The sequence below is a fragment of the Notamacropus eugenii genome, chromosome 4, assembly GCF_028372415.1.
Source record: "Notamacropus eugenii isolate mMacEug1 chromosome 4, mMacEug1.pri_v2, whole genome shotgun sequence".
In the NCBI taxonomy this organism is placed as follows: domain Eukaryota; kingdom Metazoa; phylum Chordata; class Mammalia; order Diprotodontia; family Macropodidae; genus Notamacropus; species Notamacropus eugenii.
In genome coordinates this window covers 438,004,366-438,027,038 of record NC_092875.1, presented here as the reverse complement: position 1 = coordinate 438,027,038, position 22,673 = coordinate 438,004,366, and the positions used below count along the sequence as shown (strand labels likewise).

Below are 22,673 nucleotides of genomic sequence, written 5' to 3'. Positions count from 1 at the left end.
TGCTAAAAAGGTGCCAGAATTTTATGCCTTATAACCAGACCCAAGTTAATGCTTTTATGCACCAAGCATTAATTCCAAAAGCAGTCTTTTCTCTTCAGACTCTAAATCATCATTACTTTCATTTACATTGAAGCAGTAACAAAATATTATTTTACATATTTATTATTTCTTGGAAAAGCAAGGCTGTCCCATAGTTCTCTTTTTCATTTTTTTTTCAGTTCCACCCATTGAGAAGGCAAGAAATACAATAATTCTAATATATATGAAGTCATATAAAACATATTTCCATGTTAACAATGTTGCAGAAAAAGAAGGAAGGAAAGAAAGAAAGGCAAAGAAAGAAACAAAGATTCTGAGTCCTCTGTTCTTTATCTGGAGGTAGATAGCATTTTTTATCATGAGTCTTATGGAATTGTCATGGATTACTGTATTGATAACAGTTATTGAGTTTTTCAAAATTGATTATCATTATAATATTGTTGTTATTATATAAATTGGTCTTCTGATTCTGTCCACTTCACTTTGAATAAGTTTATATGACTTCCCATGTTTTTGTTTCCTGAAACCATCTCCTTTTCATCATTTCTTTTAGCACAATATAATTCCATCACATTCATATATCATAACTTGTTCAACTATCCCCCACTTGATGGACAGCTCCTTAGTCTCCAGTTTTTTTGCTACAACAAAAACAAAATTATAAATAATTTTGCAAATATCGGTACTTTTTCCTTTTTCTCTGATCTTCTTGGAGTATAGATATACTAGGAGTAATGCTTCATCAAAGGGTATCCACAGTTTTACGGCTCTTTTGGCATAGTTCTAAATTGTTTTCCAGAATGATTTGACTAGTTCATAGCTCCACACAGACTGCTTTATTGTTCCTAGTTTCTCATTTCTCCTACAATATTTGCTATTTTTTCCTAAGTCAATCTGATATGTCCTATAGTTCTCAAAAACATAAATAAAGGAATATACATCAATAATGCACATCTAAGAAAAATTAATTCACAGTCCTTTAGAGCAGGGGTCTATGGCCCAAGGACCAAATCCTCTGGCTTCCATACATCCTGGCTATGAGCTAAGAATAACTTTTTACATTTTTAAATAAAATATTTTTTAATGTAAATTCTTAGTTTGCAGACCTTATAGAAACAGACTGCAGACCTAGTTTGTCAACTCTTACTGTAGACCAAAAGATCCCAAGTTTATCAGTACCCTAGGAAGTCTTAGCTTATTATTCACTTTCCCTAGTGCTACAAGAAAACTAAATTATCATAAATCAAATCTTACTGATTGATGACATTGAGTTTTATCAAATTACTTTGGGTTAGCTTAGTTATTTCATTTTCTCCCTCTTAGCAATATAATAGCTACTCACTAAAAAAATTAAAATATTTTAATACATTGAATTAAACAACTTTAATACACTGGTGTATAAAAGTGGGGTAATTGGCTAGTCACATTCATTGCGATCTTAGCCAGTAGTATACTTATATTACACCTAGTTTTACTTTATTTATAGAAACAAATTATTCCACAACCTCTCCAGATCCAATGAGCATTTTCTTGCCTTTTCCAATTCTGTTTTATTCAACCAGCAATATAGAATACCTATGCATATGGCCACCTGCTGGCACTATGAAAGATTACAAAATTAATGACAGCCAAGTTTTGTCCCTGAATGAACTAGCTGTGTGTTTGTGAACTGGTTTTTGCTTACTCATATAAGTATAAAGGAAGATTGCTAAATCATCATAAAATATTTTTCAAAATATTAGAATAAAAAAAATGTTAGGATGTTTACCTGATTTTTTAACCAATAGCACATTTCTCTCAAGTGCTATCTTATAAGATGGGATTTACAATGTTTCCTTTGGATGACTGTTTCCAATCTCATCATTTTTGTAGAGCATATTTTCATCTCTCTCATGGCAGGCTATGTGGCAGCATGAATACAGCTGTGATCTCAGAGTTGGGAAGATCTCAGGTCAAGTCCTACCTCTTTCATCTGCTATATGTGTGACTCCACAAGTCACTTAACTTTTCAGTGCCCCAAGCATTTTTCTAAGATTTTAATAGATTCATTCATAAAAGGAGTTTCCCATCTAGGAATTCACTTTATTCAGTCCCTATTCCAGTTGTTTCTCATTGGATTTCTTACCACTGATCATCTGACAATATCTCATATATTCAGCTGAAGTCTTATTAAATGAATGTCTAAATTCAATCTTGTAATGGCATGAAAAAACAAAAAAGAAAATTTTAACAAGGCTTCATCATTTGCTCATTCTTCCCATATCATTCTTCCTACTCATCCAAGCAGATAGGCACCAGTTTCTGCACACTTATGCAAGCTCACACTCACAGGATTTCATGTAACCCTCACAAAAAACCCCTCAAAAGTATTCACAACAAATATGAAATTATGCACTGGAAATAGAAGTTGGTCTAGTGGAAAATGGTCAAACAAATATACTTTGTGATATATGTGGTTCTGCTGTTCTTACAATTAGTTGTCTATCCTTTCTTTACACAGAAAAATTATGTAGAAAAAATGTACATAGAAAAAAATTGTTGAATATCTGCAGGGCAGTGGAATGAAAAGTGCTAGAAAAGTTTGAGGACTTTTAAAAATGATTCTTCCCATAGCTGCCCTTTAGAATCCTTTTAGAATCATCAAAGCAAATTTCTTAAAGTTCAGGTTTTTCATATATATATATATATATATATGTATGTATGTATGTATGTATGTATATATATATTTATCTTATAATTTCTTTGTAAAATAATTTAATTTAATTTCTGGCCATTGGTCATCTGATAATATCCTCTGTGGCTTCAGGTTATTTTTTTTCTGCTTCAATTCTTATAGGAGAAAAATGGGCATTTTCACTCAGTTCAACATAAAGAACATTCATTTAGTATTAATTGTCATGGAAAGGAAACACTCTGCTCATAATTTAGGATATGTCAATGTTTCATCTGTTATTACAGGTCAAGGCAGGGAGAGCTACCGTTTGAGAGAAAAAGATTTTTTGAAGGGTAAACAGATCTCTTAATACAAGCCATTTCTGACAGATTCTTATAATATACAGAAAACACAGTCAGGCTACAATTAAAATTGCTTGACCACAGACCTTAGAGGAAATCTGTTGAGAGAACAGACTTCCTAATGTGATTGCCTTTTATTGGTCTTGGAGGTCTACCACAAGGTGGATAATACTTGTCTTCTGGTTGGTCTAGTGCCAGAGGTTCCCAAACTTATTTGGTATACTATCCCCTTTTCAAAAAAAATTCTCAGTAATCCCCTGGGGTTAAGTTAGGTTAACCCTTACTTTGATTCAGTGCCCCTCAATTGCACCCAAGGTTACTACCACCCCCTTAGATCTCTCCAGGGAGCAATGTTGCCAACTTTGAGAACCTGCGGGCTCTGATCCAAGATCTATGGACCCTTTTTGTTAAGGAAGCTTATTGTAAAGTGGCAGCAAAGACGATCAAGACAGACATGGAACAATTGGTGCCATCAAAGACCTCACAGTCTATTACAGGGCAGGGAAAATAACACGTTTACAGATGGGTAAATACAGACTTCATACAAAATTATTTCATTGATGGTGAAAATATTTAGATGAAGAAATTCACTCAACCAAGTTAAGTCAGAACTATCTCTGCAATTATCTACAAAATCACCCAGAAAACTAACAGGTTAAAGGACTAAGCCATCTAGTCACTGAATAGTTACTATGTATATAACATATTTTTCATTTTTATTTAATTATTTTTTATCGAAAGTGCTTTTTTTCCTCTATGGGCTGTAGGACATGAAAGAAATTAAGCTGAACTTAAAAGTCAAGCTAGAATCAAGCACAAATTTTACAGATTTTAAAATAATGTTAAGCTGGAATCAAGCACAAATTTTACAAATTTTAAAATAATGGGGTTGCCTTTGTATGCTAAAAGTATCTGTGGTTACTAGGAAGCAGCGTGGATAAAATTTTGTATTTGTAGTTGAGCAAAATTTGACTTTATATGTCACTTTACCATCCATGAGACTATGGTGCAGTCATTTAATATCACTGAGGTTCAGTTTCCCAATCTAAAAAGTGGGACTTGTATACATAGTAATAACACTAGTAACTGATGCTTAGCATATTATAGACGTGTGAAGCACTTCTTGTATAATATCTCATTTCATCATTACATCATTACCATAACCCTGTGAGGTAGGTATAATTGTCCCCATTTTACAAGAGGAAATCGAGGCCCACAGAGGTTAAATGATTTGCCCGTTGTAATATAGTCAAGTCTCCCTGACTTTAAAGCTAGCCCTCAGTTACATGGTTGTTGTGAAGCTTAAATGAAATAATATAAAATATCTTACAAGCTTCGCAATTCCAATTGTTGTTAGCTGAAACGTATCTACCTTCTACAGATGATAGATTAACAGAAAAAACATTAATTTGTTCTCTGTGTGTGTGGGGGGGGGTGGATATGTGTAAGAATGTATAGGATAATTCAAATCTCAATCATTCCTCTCATTTTTCTGTAAACTGATGTTACCAGTATATTATTTGGCAACCCAATTTCTGATCTGCTGGGATGATAATCAATGGCAGGTGTGCTTACAAATGTACCAGTGGGGGCGGCAATTACATAAACATTATTCATAGCAAAGTCTCACTCATCCCATGCGGAAGGTGGTTAGACAACTGCTCCACTCACTTTTACACATGCCCATTTCAGTCACTACTGAAAAAATACCCATTGTGAGACACTGATTAAAGCAGTTCAAATCTTCCCTTCCTGGTGAACTCGTAGATATAATGAGAATATGCCAGGCATAGGCTTCATTTTTTTCCCTTACTCCACATGTAATACAGAATTTTACTCACCCTATGTGACACACAAAATGGAGGCTTCTCCAAACTCAGCTCCTAGAAATGTGTTGTCACTTTGTTGAATAATAATGACAATTTACTTCCACTCAAAGAAACGTCAAATGGGAGTCGGAAATGAACTAGAGCTGTTGGTGGTGGGAAGATGATTGCCGTTTCACCTGTCCCATGAGGTGTGACCCTGACATTCAGTCAGTGCTGGCAGATTCAGAACAGAGACATTCTGGCTACCATCACAACCCTACCTTTGGTGATGCTTTAATGAGCACAACCGAAAAGAAAAAATGTCAAACTTCTCAAATGATGGAAATTCAGCTTCCTTAGAAATAGTCTGTTTTATGAGAGATTTACACACAGAGACATACACGCACACACACACGCACGCACACACACACACACACAGAGACAGAGTGACAGAGACAGAGGGAATAACTTCTTTTTTTCTTGCACTGACTAACGGTTGAATTTGTTATGCTTTCTCTGAGGTAGCCAGTCTGATCTTGTTCAAGATTTTGTTTTTGATTTTTTCTTTGCCCTGGGCTTTCTAACATCCTTTCTCATTTAACAGGTCGTCATGGAGATGGCGGTTATTGGCCAGTTGACACAAATTTGATAGACAGAAGCACACTTAATGGTAAGTATGCAAATGAGATTCCATTGGATTAGGTTTAATAATTAATTGCTTAATCCTGAAGTCTTTAAAATTCATCCTAGACTTTAAGTGCCAAGAACTCTGGGCATTTGTGCCTTATAGGAACACCGGAAATGTGAAAGAATGAGCCAGTTTGGGGGCTGTTCTGCAAGAATTACTAAAACCAGGCTAACAAAAAAAAGAATTTGCACTGAAAACTAACAGATTTGGGAAGAAGGTCTACTTCCAAAAATCCCATTGACAGGGACACTTTATAATGGGTGTCAAACTGATAAATGAAACTCACTTGTGATCTGATTGAAATTCATCACCATCAAGTAGCAGTGGAACACATTGGAGAAAGGAAGTATACAAAGAATTTGGGGACTTTTTCAACACTGGGTTTCCTAAATTAAAATGAACATGGACATTCAGTCTAAACTCAGAGTATCTTAGAAGAATATCTTTACCTCAAAATAAGTGTTTATAATAAGCAGTCTATATTTCATCTTTTCTTCCATTATACTCTTTTCTTTAAACCCCCCCCAATTTGACATTATCATTCATATAAGCTATAAGTCGTTAGACTAAATATATTACACTAGGTAAAGTTTCTTGCTGTCATCAGTCATTCAGTCAACTAGCATTTCTCAAGCACCAACCACTCTATATGCCAGGCACTATGCTGATATACAAATAGATATATACACATTTAAATATATATGCACATACATACAAATGTGTATATATACATATATGTGCGTGTGTAGATATATGTGTATATATTCATGTGCAGCTTTATTGAAGCTAAAGACAGTGAGTGAGAAATACTGTGGCACATTGGTGGCTCATCCCTGTCTCTTCTTGACCTTGTCTTAGCCAGAGCTTCAGTAGTCCTGAAAGTGACTTCTCCCAGAAGACCTCTGCCCTTCTATAGGATATAGGGAAAAGAGCACAGAATTGGTAGTTAGGCAAGACCTAGACTTGTATCCCACCTCTGATGTGCTAGGTGCATAATCGTGGACAAGTCTTTCAACATCCTTCAACCTCAACTTCCTCATCTCTAAAATGGGACTCACAATACCTATAGTACCTACCTCACAAGGTTGTAATAAGCCTCAAAAGAGGCCCTGTAAGTAAAGTCAAATTTTAGTAAAGTAAAAGTAAAGCAAATTTTTTTTAAAAAGTAAGTAAAATTTTTAAATTTTAAAGCACCATATAAGTGACTGCTCCGATTGTCTGTGGTCATCATTCCTTCACCCTACCAGGTGACCAACGAGCAATAAAGCACAAGATTCTGCAGGTCAGCTTTCCTTTCTGCAGGATCAGCTTATCAGCCCTGGTAATATATAGTACAGTTGTCAAAGCAATCATCTGAAAGAATCGTTACATATATTCGCAGTGTTCCTTGGAATAATAGATGCATCCTATAGTGAATCAGGCTAGAGATCTAGGCTTGATTATTTTCATTTAGAGGAACGTATTTAGATATTTGTTGTTTCTATGAAAATTTTTACATGAATTAGCATTTCCTCTGGAAAAGTTTCTGAACTTAATGTCCTGAGAGTATTAGCTAAGCTGCTGATGGCAGAATTCTTCATGTACTATTTTCATTAGACTCAATCAACCCTTTTCCTCTTTTTTTCCCACTCTTACACCCATAGGGAAGAATGTAGTTAATTCCCAACATCCTTTGTAAAAGAGTCTGCATACCGTAGCTCTAGACACATAACTTCAGACACTATGACTTGAGAGGGATGTATGTGATGGGGTCATTTTAGGTCATGGATAGGCTTTCTGACATAGTGGAAAAATAGACAAATTAAAGTGAGATTTGAGCTCTGACTCCACCATAACTGGTCATCTAATAATAATATTGATAATAATAACAACTAACATTTATATGGTTCTTTAAGGTTTGCAAAGCACTTTACAAATATTTTATCATCTGACCCTGAAAACAACTCTGGGAGCTAGACGCTATTATCTCCATTTTATAGATAAGATGAAACTTAAGTGACTTGCCTAGGGTCACTTAACTAGTAAGTATCTGAGGTTGGATTAGGCTGATTAGGCCCAGCACTTTATCTACTTTATCAGGAAAATAAATAATCATGAATAATTAAAGTCACAATCTCTCTGCATCCCAATTTCTTCATCCGTAAAATCGGAACCTGTCCTAGATATCTCTCAGTGAGGAAGTGAAAATCAAGTGAGATCATTGATAGTAGGATGCATTGCCTAAGGCCATATATTGTACAAACAGAAGCTATTAAAATTTTGGAGGTGAAATTTTCCTGCAGATATCTTTTATTTTATCAACTTAATTTCTAAATATATCCCTTCCCTATCCCCACCCTGGGAGTCATCCTTGTAAGGAAGAATGAATGAATGAATGATTAAAAGAGGGGGAAAAAGCAGTCAACAAACCTAACCAACATGACAACAAGTTTGACAGCGTATGTAATGTTCCAAACCCCTAATCCACCACCTTTACAAGGAAAGAGCCAATATATATTTTCTCATCTCTTCCTTGAGCCAAGCTTACAAGTTTCAGTATTATAATCACCACTTTTTTTTTTCACCATACTGTGTTGCCTCTCAAAGGGGAGCAAATGGAAGTTTCAAGTACCCCTACCCCCTTTAAATGCTATGGAGTCAGCTGACATTGATGAGACATTACTGCCAAGATATCTACAATCATTTTAGAGTGTGTCATGAACTAAAGACATTGCTGGGAACCTTGGTATAGAGAAGCCCATAACAGAGGGTGTAGGTGGCAGAATATTAAAGAGGGCACCAGGATGAATAACTGGGAAAAAATCTAATTGCTTACTGGCTTCTAACTGAACAATTATTATATGAATCATAGATTTAACAAATGTAAACCAATCAGGCAGGAAATTATATTTGATTCAAAAGGAATTCCTGAGGGATGAGCTTTAAAAAATTCAGGTTAAAAAAATCTACATTGACAGATGAAGCTGACCCTGCTAAAATTTTAAAGTGGCCATTCCAGTTTCTGCTTGAAAAGCAACTGTAGCCCTAATTGACATTAATAGGCAAGCTAATCAAATGTTTTCTCCAGACCTCAGATCATGAGAATTATGGTAATTCAAAGAACTCATATATAATGGGTCATTTTTTTTAATCTTTCAAAGAGAAAGTTTCCCATGAAGCATTTCATTATTTTATTTCAATTTGTTTAATCCTCCTGGTGAGGAATACAATAGTAATTAAGCTTGACCTGATATACAATATCAACACACAAGAGAAAGCTGTGAAGATAAAGCAGATTGATAGCATTTGATGACTGTGAGCTGGATTTTACAAAAGCTCTCAGCTTCCTCCCTCCCATCATCTAATGGAGTTTCAGGGTGTTTGCAGTGTAGAATGAGTGACTGAACAAAGCACCTGAAGTACAGGGATAAACCTTTGCTGGGAATACCAAATGATTATAAGCTCTTTGGTTGATTAAAGCAGATGGATAAGACAGAAATAGATGGAAGGCAGAGGGCAGAAATAACTCTTTTGCTATTGTACTATCCCAGCTGATAAATGATAGGATTTATACAATTTAGCTTTAGCTCAAGCTATTACAAGCAAATCAGCAATGCTATTTGAAAACCCTTGCCCTTTAATTATAAGTCATCTATATTTTGTGCTTTGGGAAGGGGGTTCATTTTCCAATTAGGTGTAGCTGTGAGATCCCAGGAATTGTCATAATGTATTTGCCCCTTTCCCTAAATAGACTCCAGAGATAAATGAACACTTTGAAATATGAGTGTGTGTGTATCCAACTCAGCATGCAAAGAAATACTTCTCATATTGCCCTTCAGACTTAAAAAAAATTAGAGGGAATTGGATAGGTCTACTTAAATGGAGTCATTTTTAAAAGCTTGAAAATGAACAAAGAAGTGTCATTGCCTCCCTCATTCTGGACATCTCTTTATGTCTCTTTATTCACAGGTGACCCATTTTCAGCTTGCCCAGGTCTTTTCCACATGGACTGTTAACTAGGGATCTTTTGCAGTTTATTTTTTTTCACTCAAATGTAGGATTTTACATTTGCCCTTACTACTCATTTCTTTTTGAGTTTAGCCCATCAATTCTAGCCTTCCAGGCTATTTTTGAATGCTGACTCTATCACTCTCACTTGATGTCATTCACACACTTGATAAGCATTTCAAATGTGTCTTCAACCAAATCACCCATTAAAAGTTAATCAGAATAGACTCAAGGACAGTTCTCGATGACCCTGACTAGAAATCTCCCTCTGGGTTGACATTGCTATCCTTAAGTCCAGTTTTAAATCCACTGTGCGTTCTGTGATATAATTCACACCTTTTTCCTATCTTGTCCATGAGGATGACATGAGATATTTTGTCACATGCTTTACTGATATCCAAATTTGCTCTGTCTGAGAAATTTCCATGATTTACCAATCTAGTAACACTGTCACAGAATCCAAGAGCTAGAAGGAACTTCAGAAATCGAGTCTTAACCATACTCCACTAATAATCCTTTCTACAACATCCCCATTCAGAAGTTAGCCAGCTTCTACTTGAAAACCTTGAATGAAGGGAAGTCATTATCTCCTATGTTTCCCCTTTTTAACCATTAAGAAGTATTTCTTTACCCCAAGATGAAATCTATCTATGCAACTTCCAATATATGTTCTAAGTTCTTCCTTAGGAGTCCAAGAAGAACAATTCTAGTTCTTCCACTTTCCCCCCTCCTTGTTACAGCCTTTCAAATATTTAAAGGTAATTATCATATCTGCTTTAAGTATTCTCCAATGTAAAGATACCCAGTTCCTTCTGTCATCATATGGTATATTCTCTAGTACTTTCATCATCCCATGAGCCTCTTCTGACCAAACTCAACTTTCCTCATGTCTTTTCAAAAATATAATGCTGAGAATTAAACACCTTACTTCATATGTTGACTGACAAGTTCAAAGTATGGTAGAATTTATTACCTCCCCCTTTCTGAATGTGCAGGCTAAGATAGCATTTACTTTTCTATCTGTCATGTTACAGTATTGATTCATACTGAATAGGAATGATGTTAAAATCTCCACCCCATTCTGATTGTGCATTTCCTTTTTTTGAATCTAAGTGTGGGAGTTGTCAGATATTTCTTTAGAATTTTAGAACAATTGACTTGACCCAGTGTTTTATCCTACAGAGATCTTCTTTTTATGGATCTGGATTCTCCAATAATGATGATGATGATAATAAAGTTAAATATCCCTCCAAATTCCAAGTAATCTGCAAATTTCACAAGCATACTATCAGTGTTTTAATTCAAGTCATCGATAAAATATTAAACTGAATAAAGTCAACGACACATCCTTGAAGTACTGCAATCTGAAACATTTCTGCAAATTGACATTAGTTCATTGATAATTACTTTGGAGAAGGCAGTACGGAACAGTTGACAGACTTTCAGTCTTGGGTTCAGGAAGACAGTGTTCTGACCTCACCTCTAGAATAATACCTGTATGACTCTGGGGAGATCCGATGATCTGACTCAATTTCTTCACTTGTTGAGTTGGTATAATATGAGCAATTACTCTCGTGAGACTCAAGTGAGATCACATTGGATATAAAACCTGTTGAAAATTTTAAAGCTCATTAACTATTATCATTATTGCTTAGGCCCAGTTATTCAACCAGTTTTAATTCTACCTAAATATATTATTTTCTAGCCTGTATCTCTCCATCTTATCCTCAATTTGATGCAATTCAAGGGAATAATTTGTATATCTGATAAATGAAAAATAAAGACAATAAATCAGGTGGTCAGTCAACAAGCATTTACTAAGGACTTATCATGTGCTAGCCATTGCGCTAAGCACTGGACACACAAAGTGAATGCTGCTCTCAAGGAGTATCCATTCTAATGGGAGCACAACATGTAAATAATGAAAGCACCAGCAGCTGGTGGTGACAATGACTAGGAGAGACCTTCTCTAGAGCTGGAATGTAAATTAAGGCTTGAAAGAATTTAGGGAAAATAAGAAGCTGGGGATTTGAGGACAGAACATTCCTGGCACATTGGATGACTACAAAGGCACAGAAACATGAAATGGAATATTGTGGCTGAGAACATGCAAGTGGGCCAGTGTGGCTGGATTGTAGACTATATGGTGAGGAATGAAGGGGAAGAAGACTGGAAAATCAGGAAGGTAGTAGATTATGAAGAGCTTTCAGTGCCAAACAGAAGACTTTGTATTTGATCCCAGAGGTGATAGGGAGACTTCTGGAGCTCAATGAGCAGGGAAATGACGTGGTTAGACCTGCATATTGTAAAAAAAATCATTTTGGAAGTTGAATGGAAGTGGATTAAAAAAGAAAAAGACTTAAAGCACAGAAATCAAATACTGTAGAAAGTAAGAAGTGATAGATTAGGTAATAGAGAGAATTGACTATATATGAGAGATGTGAAGGCAGAAAAATCAAGCACAAGCAATAAATTGGATATGTTGAGTGAAGGATGACATCTAGTTTTCAGGCCTCAGTGACTGGAAGGATAGTGGTACCCTGAGGGAAAGTTGTACCTGGAAGGATGATGGTACACTTAATTGTCATAAGAAAGTTAGAAAGAGGGAATGAATTTAGAGAAAAGATAATTTCTATTCTAGACACAGAGTTTGGGCTGCCTACATGATATCCAGTTCAAGATATGATGTGAGGTCCAGAAAAAAAAAATAAAGCTGTATTAGTAGATCTGGGAATAGTCTGTATAAAGATGATAATTGAACTCATGGGAGATAGTGAGATCACTTAATCAAACAAGCATTTATTAAGCACCTAGAATGAGACAGGCACAATGGTAGTTACTGAGGATACAAAAATAAAAATGAAACAGACCCCACTATTACAGGGATTGCATTCTATCAAAGGAAGTAGGAATCAGAATGTTTTATACAAGCATACCATTAAACAACTTTACAGGAGTCTAAGCAAAAAAGGAAGAAGGAATAGTTATGGGAACAATTAGAAAATCTGCTTGAAGTTGTATCCATATTTTTATAAGTATTATATGTCTATTTTAAGTATTATATGTCTATATCATTCCCCTAATGTGCAAGTGAAGTTACCTTGTCAAAATAAAGAATATTATTTTGGTTCTACATGACTCATTCTTGATGAACCATATTGGATTTTAATGAACACTGTTTCCCATCTTAAGTACTCATGTGTCATTTGCTCAATGATGGGTTATAGAAATCAAGGTCATGGGTCTATGGTTTATAACACACATCCTGTTCCCCCTTTCGAAAATTAAGACAACTTTTACTCAGAACTAATCATAAGATCATCCTATAACTGGAAGGCACCTCAAAGGTCATTTAGTCCAATCGCCTCATTTTACAAATTTTACAAAAGAACCTTCCTTAGGGCAAGTGACTTGCCAATGACAACCATGTAGTAAGCCTTCATGTTCTTTCTCCAGAGTCAGGGATATTTTTTAATGTCCATTCTGATGGCTCAGCAATCACAGTTGCTAGTTTTCTTTTTCTTTGCTCAGTATTTTAGGAAGCAGTTCATCTAGGCTTGGTAACTCAAAAAGGTCAACTGTGTATTGCATGTTCTTCTGATTGCTTTTCTTAAATTACCACTTGCTGATAAACATTTTCATTCTATCACTCAGTTCAAAGGTCATTTTCCTTGAAAAATAAAACAGAAGCAAAATAATATACAACATATGCCTTCCCAATAAATCATTAGCTTTGTACTCAAAGAATGATGGATTTGTCAGGAAATTTACTTGTGTGCAGAAGCCCAGCATCAGATATAACAAGATCGGAGAGGAGAGGGGGAGAGGAGACCTAGGGCATAGGAACCATAACCTTATAATAGAAGGTCAGAACTTTCTCTAGATTTAGCTGTGTAATTTTCTGGACTCCCTTTTTAAGTGTCTCGTGTAAAAGGCATCTCTGTCAGCATAAAGATAGCATGGCATAGTGCAAAGAGAACTGAACTGAGAAATCAAGAACCTGGGTCCTAGTCCTGAGTTGCTAATCCTTAGCAAAGCCATTAGCCTCTTTGTGTCCCAATTAACTATTCTATAAAATGGGAGTATTACCACTATTGAAGTCAGTGTGTTTTGTAAAAATTAAATGTGACACTGTAAATAAAAATGCTTTGGAAATCTACAAGTGATGATGTGGTTTTATGAATAGAGTGTTGCACTTGAAGTAATCTTGGGTTCAAATCCTGCTTTTGACTTAAACTCTTAGATAACTTTCTGATGGTCCCTTAGAAATGTAACCAAGGGCATCAAAAGTAACTGAAACTTCATGTAGCTTTGAAAAAAACAAGAATTCGGTTATTTTTATAAAATTGCAATGCTTCCTTAATTTATTAAATCATGTAAAGACGACACATTCAAGAATAAAATATCAAAAGGAATAAATCCACTAAGTGCCTATGATATACTTGACACTCTACTAAACAGAGGATACCAAAAAAAGTGAAAGAAAGGACAATATATAACACTCCCTCCCCTCAAAAAAATTCCACTCTACCAGGAGAATACAACACATATAAAAAATAAGTATAATACAATATAATTTGAAAAGGGAGAAAGTACTAGTAACCAGGAAGGGTTCATTCATTGGAGGCTTCAGAAAGGAGGGGCCACCAGAGTAGAGGATCATGGAAAACAAGGATTCTAAGAAACTGAAATAAAGTGGCCAAGGGAGAAGTGCATTTTAAGTATAAAGAATAGTTTATATGCATGCATGGAGGCTAGAGTTTGTGTATTGGGTTTAGAAACAGTTTGTAGATGGTCCAGTTTGGCTGAAGCAGACCATTTGTGAAAAGAGGTAGTATGAAGTAGAGGTAGAAAGGAACCAGATTTTGAAAGCCTTCCTTAAATGTCAAGCAGAGGAGTTTGTCCTACAAGTTATAGAAAGTCCATGAACGTTTTTGAGTAATAGAATGACAAGATCAGATATGTGCCTTAGGAAGATTTTTTAACCAATAGGTGGAAGAAGAATTGAAGAGGGGAGAAGTAGGAAGATGTAATAGGAGGTCACTATTTGTTCACTATTGGGATAGTGGTCCAGGCAGGAAGTGCTGAGGGCCTGGATTGGAGTGGCAACTATATAGGGGAAGAAAAAGAACACTAACACAAGATACACTATAGAGACAGGATGAGCTAGAGTGGGCAACTGTTTTGGATGTGGGAGTAAGGGAGAGAGGAAAGCCCAGGGTGTCTCTGAAATGGACAACCTGGGTGACAACGAAAATCACCATGCCTTCAAGATAAATATGGAAGTTTGGAAATCCACAGGTAAAACATGCTATGAGGATTTGGAAGGGTTTCATGAAGGAGATATCTGTGCAACTGAGTCATAAAAAATATAAGACTTAGTGGGGAAGACAATCAATTCTATCTGGGGAAGATAATGGCAAAATATCCAAAAAGAGTCCAGGGTTCAAATAAAAAGGGGTGGGGGGAAGAGATATCTAGAATTCAGGACAGATAATAGGGTAAAATGTATTAGTGTGGGAATCATCTGACTACAGATGGTACTTAAACCCATGGGAAGTGATGAAATCACCAAGGAAGAGAACATTTATCATTCATCTTTTTTGATTCATTATCTTCAAATTCAGAATTCATTAATTACCTCGACCCTATTGGAGTCAGAAATCTACCAGGATTTCTAACTATTCTAGCCTAATTTTGTGGAATCATAAATTTCTCATTGTTTGAATAGCCATCTGGCCCACTTAAAAGTAGCCGAAGACACTATCACATAGGACCTCACTCTTTTGTTCCTATTTTCTTGATTATCTTGATTATCTTTTCTCCTTTGAAATGGGAAGTATATTTTTGTGAAGGACATTTCACACTATATTTAAAACAAACACATACTTTTATGGTCAGCTATAAAAGCCTAGAATCAACAATATATAATGAAAGAGCTGGCATCCTTAACTTGTCTGAGTTAATGATATCACTCTAATATTTTTTTCAAAATTTTTTTCATTGGTATCTTTGTTTTTATATAATATCACTTCTCAATACGTACTTTCCCCCTCCTTTCTCTGGTGAATCATCCATTGGAACAAAGAATGAAAAGAAAAAAAGGAAACATAAGAGCAGTTCAACAAACTGAACCAAACTATCAACTCAATTTGATAGTATGCACAGTTCTGGACAGCAATACTACCACACACACACACACACACACACACACACACACACAAATACACACATAAACACACATCTTTTCAGAAAAAGGAGGTGAATTCTTTTCATCTTTTCTCTGGAGCTAAGGTATCATTACTCTGTTTCCACAAACTCAGATTCCCTGCTTTCTGACACAAAGTATGGTATCTCCCTGTGCTACAAGAAAGATGAGATGAAACTTCCATGGTTTGAGTTTACCATGATTGCAGGAAAAAAGAGAAAAATGTTTTTGAGTGTTTGTTTGCTTGTTTTGGGGTTTTGGGTTTTTTTGTTTTTCTTTTTTTTGGTTGATTTTACAAAAGTTTGGGGACCTACGTTGTCCTATTCTAATCCAATCAAATTGTTCATTATCCATTTAGAAATAATTGTTGGATATGAAATCACATAAACAGTAAAATTTGCAATACTTTTTTGGTCACCCCCAAAAAGTCCAATTTATTTAAACAAATAAATGTATTAATGAAGGGGGGCATGATGAAATTACTTCAACAAATGACATTTTTTAACAGGAATTTCAAATATATAATTAAGAAAGTTCCAATGTTACATGAACATTCCTGCTTAGTGGTTTTTTGGAGGAAATATTTTATTTGTAGGTGAGATCCTTTAAAGAAAGATATGACTTGAAAACTTTTAATGAGTCTTGTTTCCAGAGATTCAGGACATACCATAGGATATCTTATTTTTGCATTTCTTTCTATCTTCTTCCAATGAATAACCGATCAACCATTTTATCTGTAAGGCTAAAAACCACTTTATTTTTTTTAAGACAGAGTTTTATAGAATGTAAAAATCTTGCCATGTTGAGCTTTTCAGAGTGAAAGCAAAGGCCAGATTGATAGTTTTAGTTATGAGAGGAGTTTAACTTTCATTTCTTTTGGTCTTTGTTTCTGGACCCTCTGTATATACAGTAGGATGAGTTCATGATTTAAGTATAGTGATTTTAATCAAGGTGGAAGGCTTTGAACTAATTTAAGCAATCTTGTCAGTTAATGTTTTGAGAATTGGCTGGTTAGAAATGCCTTCCAAAATAAATGAGAAGCTATATACCTGGCAAAAATGAACTAATGTAGAATATACCTAGGAAATTAATCACTGACTGGAGTTAAAAGCAACTTCACCGAGGACCATCAGCCTTTCCTAGCTGAACATTAATCCACTTGAAAGGTCCTACTCTTCATTCATTATTCCTTAAATATTTTCTACAATGTTATAATAATGCAACATTAAGGGACATCAATATCTTGTACTTTATGATACTATTCTGAACCCAATGACTGCTTTTTAAGTAGAATTCATACACCCTTGGCAGATTATAAATTATTTGTGCCTTATAGATAATTTCTTGAGGGGGAGGAAGTAAATTGTGAGTATATGGTGTCACATAGTTTATCTTTGGAAGCATCAAACAAGTAGGATAGTCTTCATAAGACCTCTGATTTATATCACAGAATAATCTGTGTGACACAAAGTAGTAGTCATTTCCCCTCTCTTACACTTAATAGCACACTTTGGTCCTCTTCTCTCGAAGATTATTTTTTCTCACCCCATTGTAGAAGTTTTAGTCACACAAGCTACCTGACTGAGTATGGTAGAATTTGGCTGCCATACCTACCAAACCTTGTATTTCTGTCTTCTTCCAGAGCCACCGATAGGACAGATGCACCCCCCACATGGCAGTGTCACTCCTCAGAAGAACAGCAACTTGCTTGTCATCATCGTCGTCACTGTTGGGGTCATCACGGTACTGGTGGTGGTGATTGTAGCTGTGATATGCACCAGACGCTCTTCAGCCCAGCAAAGAAAGTAGGTGAAAGCTGCAAAATAAGATGGGGAGGGAACCCAATGGACTGGCCTTTCTCCTATCTAATCATGTTCTGTTTTTTAACAACATACTTGCAAAACAAATTCATCATATTCATCATCCTCTTCATCTTCATCATCCTCTTCATCATCCTCATCCTCATCCTCATCATTGTTGTCATCATCATTGTCACCATCATACCAACTGGCATTTGTAGATCAGCTTAGCTTTTGCAAAATATTTTCCACATATTATATCATTTAATCTTCACAAGAAATTCTCTGAGAGAGATCTTTTTTTTTTTTTGTTTTATGAATTTACAAATTTATTTGTGAATGGGATTTTGAGTTGAATAGCTAGTAAAAGCTTCAGGCAGGATTTGAAATCAGGTCTCCCTGAATGCAAGTGGTGTTCTCTATCCCCTGTGGCACCTAAGCTACTTAGTATACTACCTATCACACACTGATCTCACCCTGGGTACCTGACCATGAGGATCATCTTTCATTCTTCATTCTAAACAAAGAATCTCCAATAGAATTAAACAACGTTATGAATGCATAACATTAGAATTTTCTTACAGAGAGACTACATTTCTAGAAGTTTTGCTCTCTTTGAGATGGTTTCCTAGCAGATGAGAAAGGCTTTGTGGGCATGTAGGGTCATCGACCTGAACTGGTCCTTCCTCAGTTTTTTTGTACCCTGTTGTATAGTCCAAAGTGGCCCCCAACTATACTAGCAAGTCTTTTTAGGTATAATGTTTTGTCCAGAGCTATGATTTTGTTGGTGTAGGAAATCCCTAGCAAAAGAATTTCCTTTGCTAAAGCAGATTTAGCAATTGTCCCACTACTGGTAGATCTTATATGGAGAGCTGGATAGGACTGCAGAAGTTTTCTAGTGCTACTTCCTCTCTTTACTGTGAGGACATAGAAGCAGAGGAAGGTTTGCCCAAAATCACAGAGGCAGTTCGCATGAGAAGTAGGATTTGAATCCAGGTCTAGTAACTCCAGAGCCAGTATTCTTTCCACTATAATGTGCTATCTTAGAAAGTTGACCAGTACACTGAGAAGGTAATTATTTTGATCAAGGTGGAACAGATAGTATGTGTTGGAAACAGGAATTACACTTAGAATGTCCTGACTCTAAAACAAGTTTACAATACACCATGCAGCACTTCCTCTCTCAAGGATAACACTACTTTAAATTATTTTGTTAAGAAGTCCAGTTTTTTTGTTATTGTTGTTGTTTTTTTCAAAATTGAAGGGATTCACTCCTGGCTGATTGTCTTCAGACGAAATTTGGGTAATACATCGGAACTGGGGAAAGCACAAACAAAAAGCTAAAAATTATTGCATCCATGCCTCTGGATAGATTTCCATCTTATGAACAGTGAATGAACCAAATAAAATATACTTATCTTCAAGAAAAGAACACAGAGTGACTTCTACTCTATGATGACTTGACACCTTTGCCAGGAAAACTGATTCATGAAATTATTTGTTACTCTCCTTCATTCAGTCCTTTTTCCTGCCCCATAATATGTGGTAACAATGAAGTTGCTTGATAGAATTAATGATTTATATGTTAATTAAAAATAAATGTCCACTTCTCACATTATGATATTCTCATCTTAGATGCTGTGCTACATATTTGCAGATGACTTTAAAAAGGTCTTTTTATTTGATGTAAATAGAAGATTTTGAGTCCATATTTGGAATGCATCATCACTTTGGGTCAGTTCAATTAAATGCAACATTGACTTGTCCTTTGTGCTGTTTCTTAAGAAACTTGGCAGTTTCTAATTTGGTAGCAATTAAGTGGAACAGTGGATAGAGTGCCAGGCTTAGAGTAGGAAAGATTCTTCTTCCTGAGTTCAAATCTGACCTCAGACACTTACTAGCTCTGTGTCCCTTGGCAAGTCACTTAACCCTCTTTGCCTCCGTCTCCTGATCTGTGAAATGAGCTAGAGAAGGAAATGGCAAACTACTCCAGTATCTATGTCAAGAAAACTCCAAATGGGGTCATGAAGAGTTGAACATGACTGAAAATGACTGAACAACAACCATTTCACCAATTATTCATCTTGTGATTATATCCCATGTTATTTCAATTTTCTTCAATAGACAGTACTTACTCTGAGTAAGGTACTGAACTAAGGGATACAGGGAATAAAAGTCCAAGTAAGTAAGGTACTGAACTAAGGGATACAGGGAATAAAAGTCCAAGTGAGAAATAGGCCCTCCTCCAATAAATCTTAAAATCAGGTAGGGGAGATATCATTAAGGTATAAATAAGTTTAAAATGACCCCAGAATTAACAAAATATCTAGCATTATGTATGTCAATTCATTGAAATACACTGAAAACAAAAGCACCTGTTCAAGTTATTTGGAGATCAGAGATAGTGGGTTGGAGCTAGAAAGAAGAAAATTTAAGCTTTATTTTAGAAAAAAGGTCTAAGAGTTAGAACTATCCAAAGGTAGATTAGAATGCCTGAAGAGATGTACTCAACATCAGTGGAGTTCTTCAAGAAGGAGATGAACCAACCACCTCTTTGGTATAGTAGAGTAGAGTAGAGTAGAGTAGAGTATCTATATTATAGTGGTATAGATTAGAATAGATGACCATCATCCTTTGCAATTTTAAAATTTTATGATAAGTATTTTTAAATTTATAGTGAGATAACTTCCAAAGAGGAGGAAGAAACAGTGAGATTAGAGTTCAGGAAAAGGAAGCTGGTTCCAGCTAGAGATGTTAAGGGAGGCTGTAGAGTGGAGGAAGAATTGGATGGGCAGTGTTTCTGGTTAGAGATGGTAGAGATAGAGGCATACTCAATTTCAAATAATAGGGTGAAAGGTATAGAGAAAGGAAAGCTTAAGACATAGTTAGAGAATGTGGTCCAATTTGCCTGAGTGGAAGATAAATAGATGACAATAGTGTTAATAAAGCTGAAAATGTGCATTAGTCAAGCTTTGTTTTTCATCCATCATCCAAGAAAGGCGTGGACATAAGTGAGCTATCAACAAGATTAACGAGGCAGGTGGTTGGCAAGGAAAAGGAAACAGTGTGGAAATAAGAATAGGGCCACTGCATTATTAATTTTTGGCAAGGTAAAAAGTAGATACTATGCTAGCTTGGGCCCTTTCCCTCAGATGTGTCTATTCTTGACTTCTTGATATGACACATACCTTATGTAGTTTCCAGATGGTAATTAAATTCTTCTCCAGTCTCTGTCAGAAACAACATTTGTAGAGAACCTCTATTTGCATTTCAGCCTTGGCAAGAACAACTAACTGTAAATCAAAGGCAACTAAGCCATCTAATTTCATCTTCAGAGAAGGTCAGAAGCCAATATAAATAAATAAAGCTTAATTCGAAGACTCTAGTGACTAAGCTACAAACAAAACAACAAAGCATAGCAAATAGGCACTTTGCCATAACAGTCAGTCACAAGAGTTATCAATGAGAATGACAAAGGGCTGAAGATTTCACTTCTAGAAAGTATTAAAGGCGAGAAAGAATTTTGCAATGAATTACAAACTATAATGCATGGTTGCCTTTTTCCAATACCAAATAATAAGTATGCAGATGTAAGGGTAGGTAGATTGAGCCAATCAATCACCCAGTTCCTTATAAGTTCTGTTACCTAATAAAGATTCAATCAATCTCTTCTCCTGATAAGTGGGAGCCATATCTTAGATACATATTGGGACCTTAGCATATGTGAGGATTCGTTGAGAAGATTCTCCATCCAGGACTTTTGTTATTGAATACCCAAGAATTCAAGATTTTTTTCTCTCTTATTTTAGACTGAAATTGTAAAGTAGTCAATTTTTCAGGTATATTTCCTTAAATGTCAGACCGGTATCTTTGTCATAACTTGTCTTTGAACTTTTATTTAATAATATCAATTGTATGGATGTTGCTATTATGAGTATTAAAGGTAAGAGCTCTATAAGTTGTATATCTCTGACATATAAGTGCCTAAATTTTCATGGAATGCACTTACAATTCATAAAATTATTTTTTTCTTTTTTTCTTTTAAACAGCCTTAAGACGTTTGCATTATTTGCAACATAATTCCAGACAGAATGTTTAGATCTTTATTGACAGCAGGTTCATAGGAAAACAGGTCTAGAAACTCTGAGCAATCAACCCTAAACACTTAATCATTTTGGGGAACTGCATACCACTTCGAGGTTTTTACAATTGTATTTTTAAGTTAGTCTGCTTGTCTTGGTGAGGGAGTCCAAACAACATTTGGATTGCCCTTACAATGGGAGAGATCCATCAGTGGAAATTCTGGCCACTAATTGTTATAGAGACTCAGAAGCAATTTTCCTGTACCCCCAAGAGGATCATGTATGAAACAAGGACGTCTGGAGAAATTTTTGATGTGTCCTTTATATAATGGGACACCTAGAAACTTTGATCAGACCAAAGTTGAAAGGTTTTATGCTCTCAAGGAATCAAGGAAAAGTTTTCACCCAGAATAGTTTGATCTGAAGAGTGAGGATATGAATTCAAGTTGACCCTAAGTCCCCTCCTTCCTTCCTAGAGAACCCTACATCCCCTGTAATTGTTCTAAAGGACAAGACTTTCCCTCTTAGAAGTTAGGTTTGATATTCTTTTTCTCCTGTTTTATTATTTTAGGAAAGGCTTTTTTTCCAGGCCAAAAGAGAGATGTTAATCTATGAGAACTTTGTAAAATGTTATTTGGCTGTTGTAGCACCATGTATGAATAAATGTTAATGACTAGATTAGAATAAAAAAGTGTCACATAGACTTTTCTTGAGATATTTTAGTACAAGTCACTGGTGCAAGCTCTCAGAAAAGATAATGTAGAAACTTCAGGTTTTAGACAAGGGACTTTGCCAACATGCTCTAATAGATTTCCCAAGGATAACAAATGTTAAATCACCATTCCCAAATAGCAGCACTTTTGCTCATTAATGAGTCAGCGAGGCAGTGTGGTTGAGTGGGAAAAACACTGAATTTGTCATCAGAAGTTACAGGGTTAGTTCAAAAACTAAAAAGCTGTTTAAAAATGAGCATTTGACCTCTCTAAGTCTCAGTTCATTAAACTGTAAAATGTGGGTACTAAACCTTATATAACCTGACTTAAGAGG

The 22,673-nt window shown here is 35.6% G+C and overlaps 1 protein-coding gene across 1 annotated transcript in view; it reads left to right on the top strand.

The window, feature by feature from the left end:
- The window catches only part of DCC (DCC netrin 1 receptor), a 995,337-nt gene that overhangs the window by 881,233 nt on the left and 91,431 nt on the right, over window positions 1-22,673 (top strand). Inside the window, 2 exon segments of the mRNA XM_072606654.1 lie at window positions 5,467-5,532; window positions 17,388-17,550. Coding sequence (XP_072462755.1) covers window positions 5,467-5,532; window positions 17,388-17,550 — 229 coding nt within the window.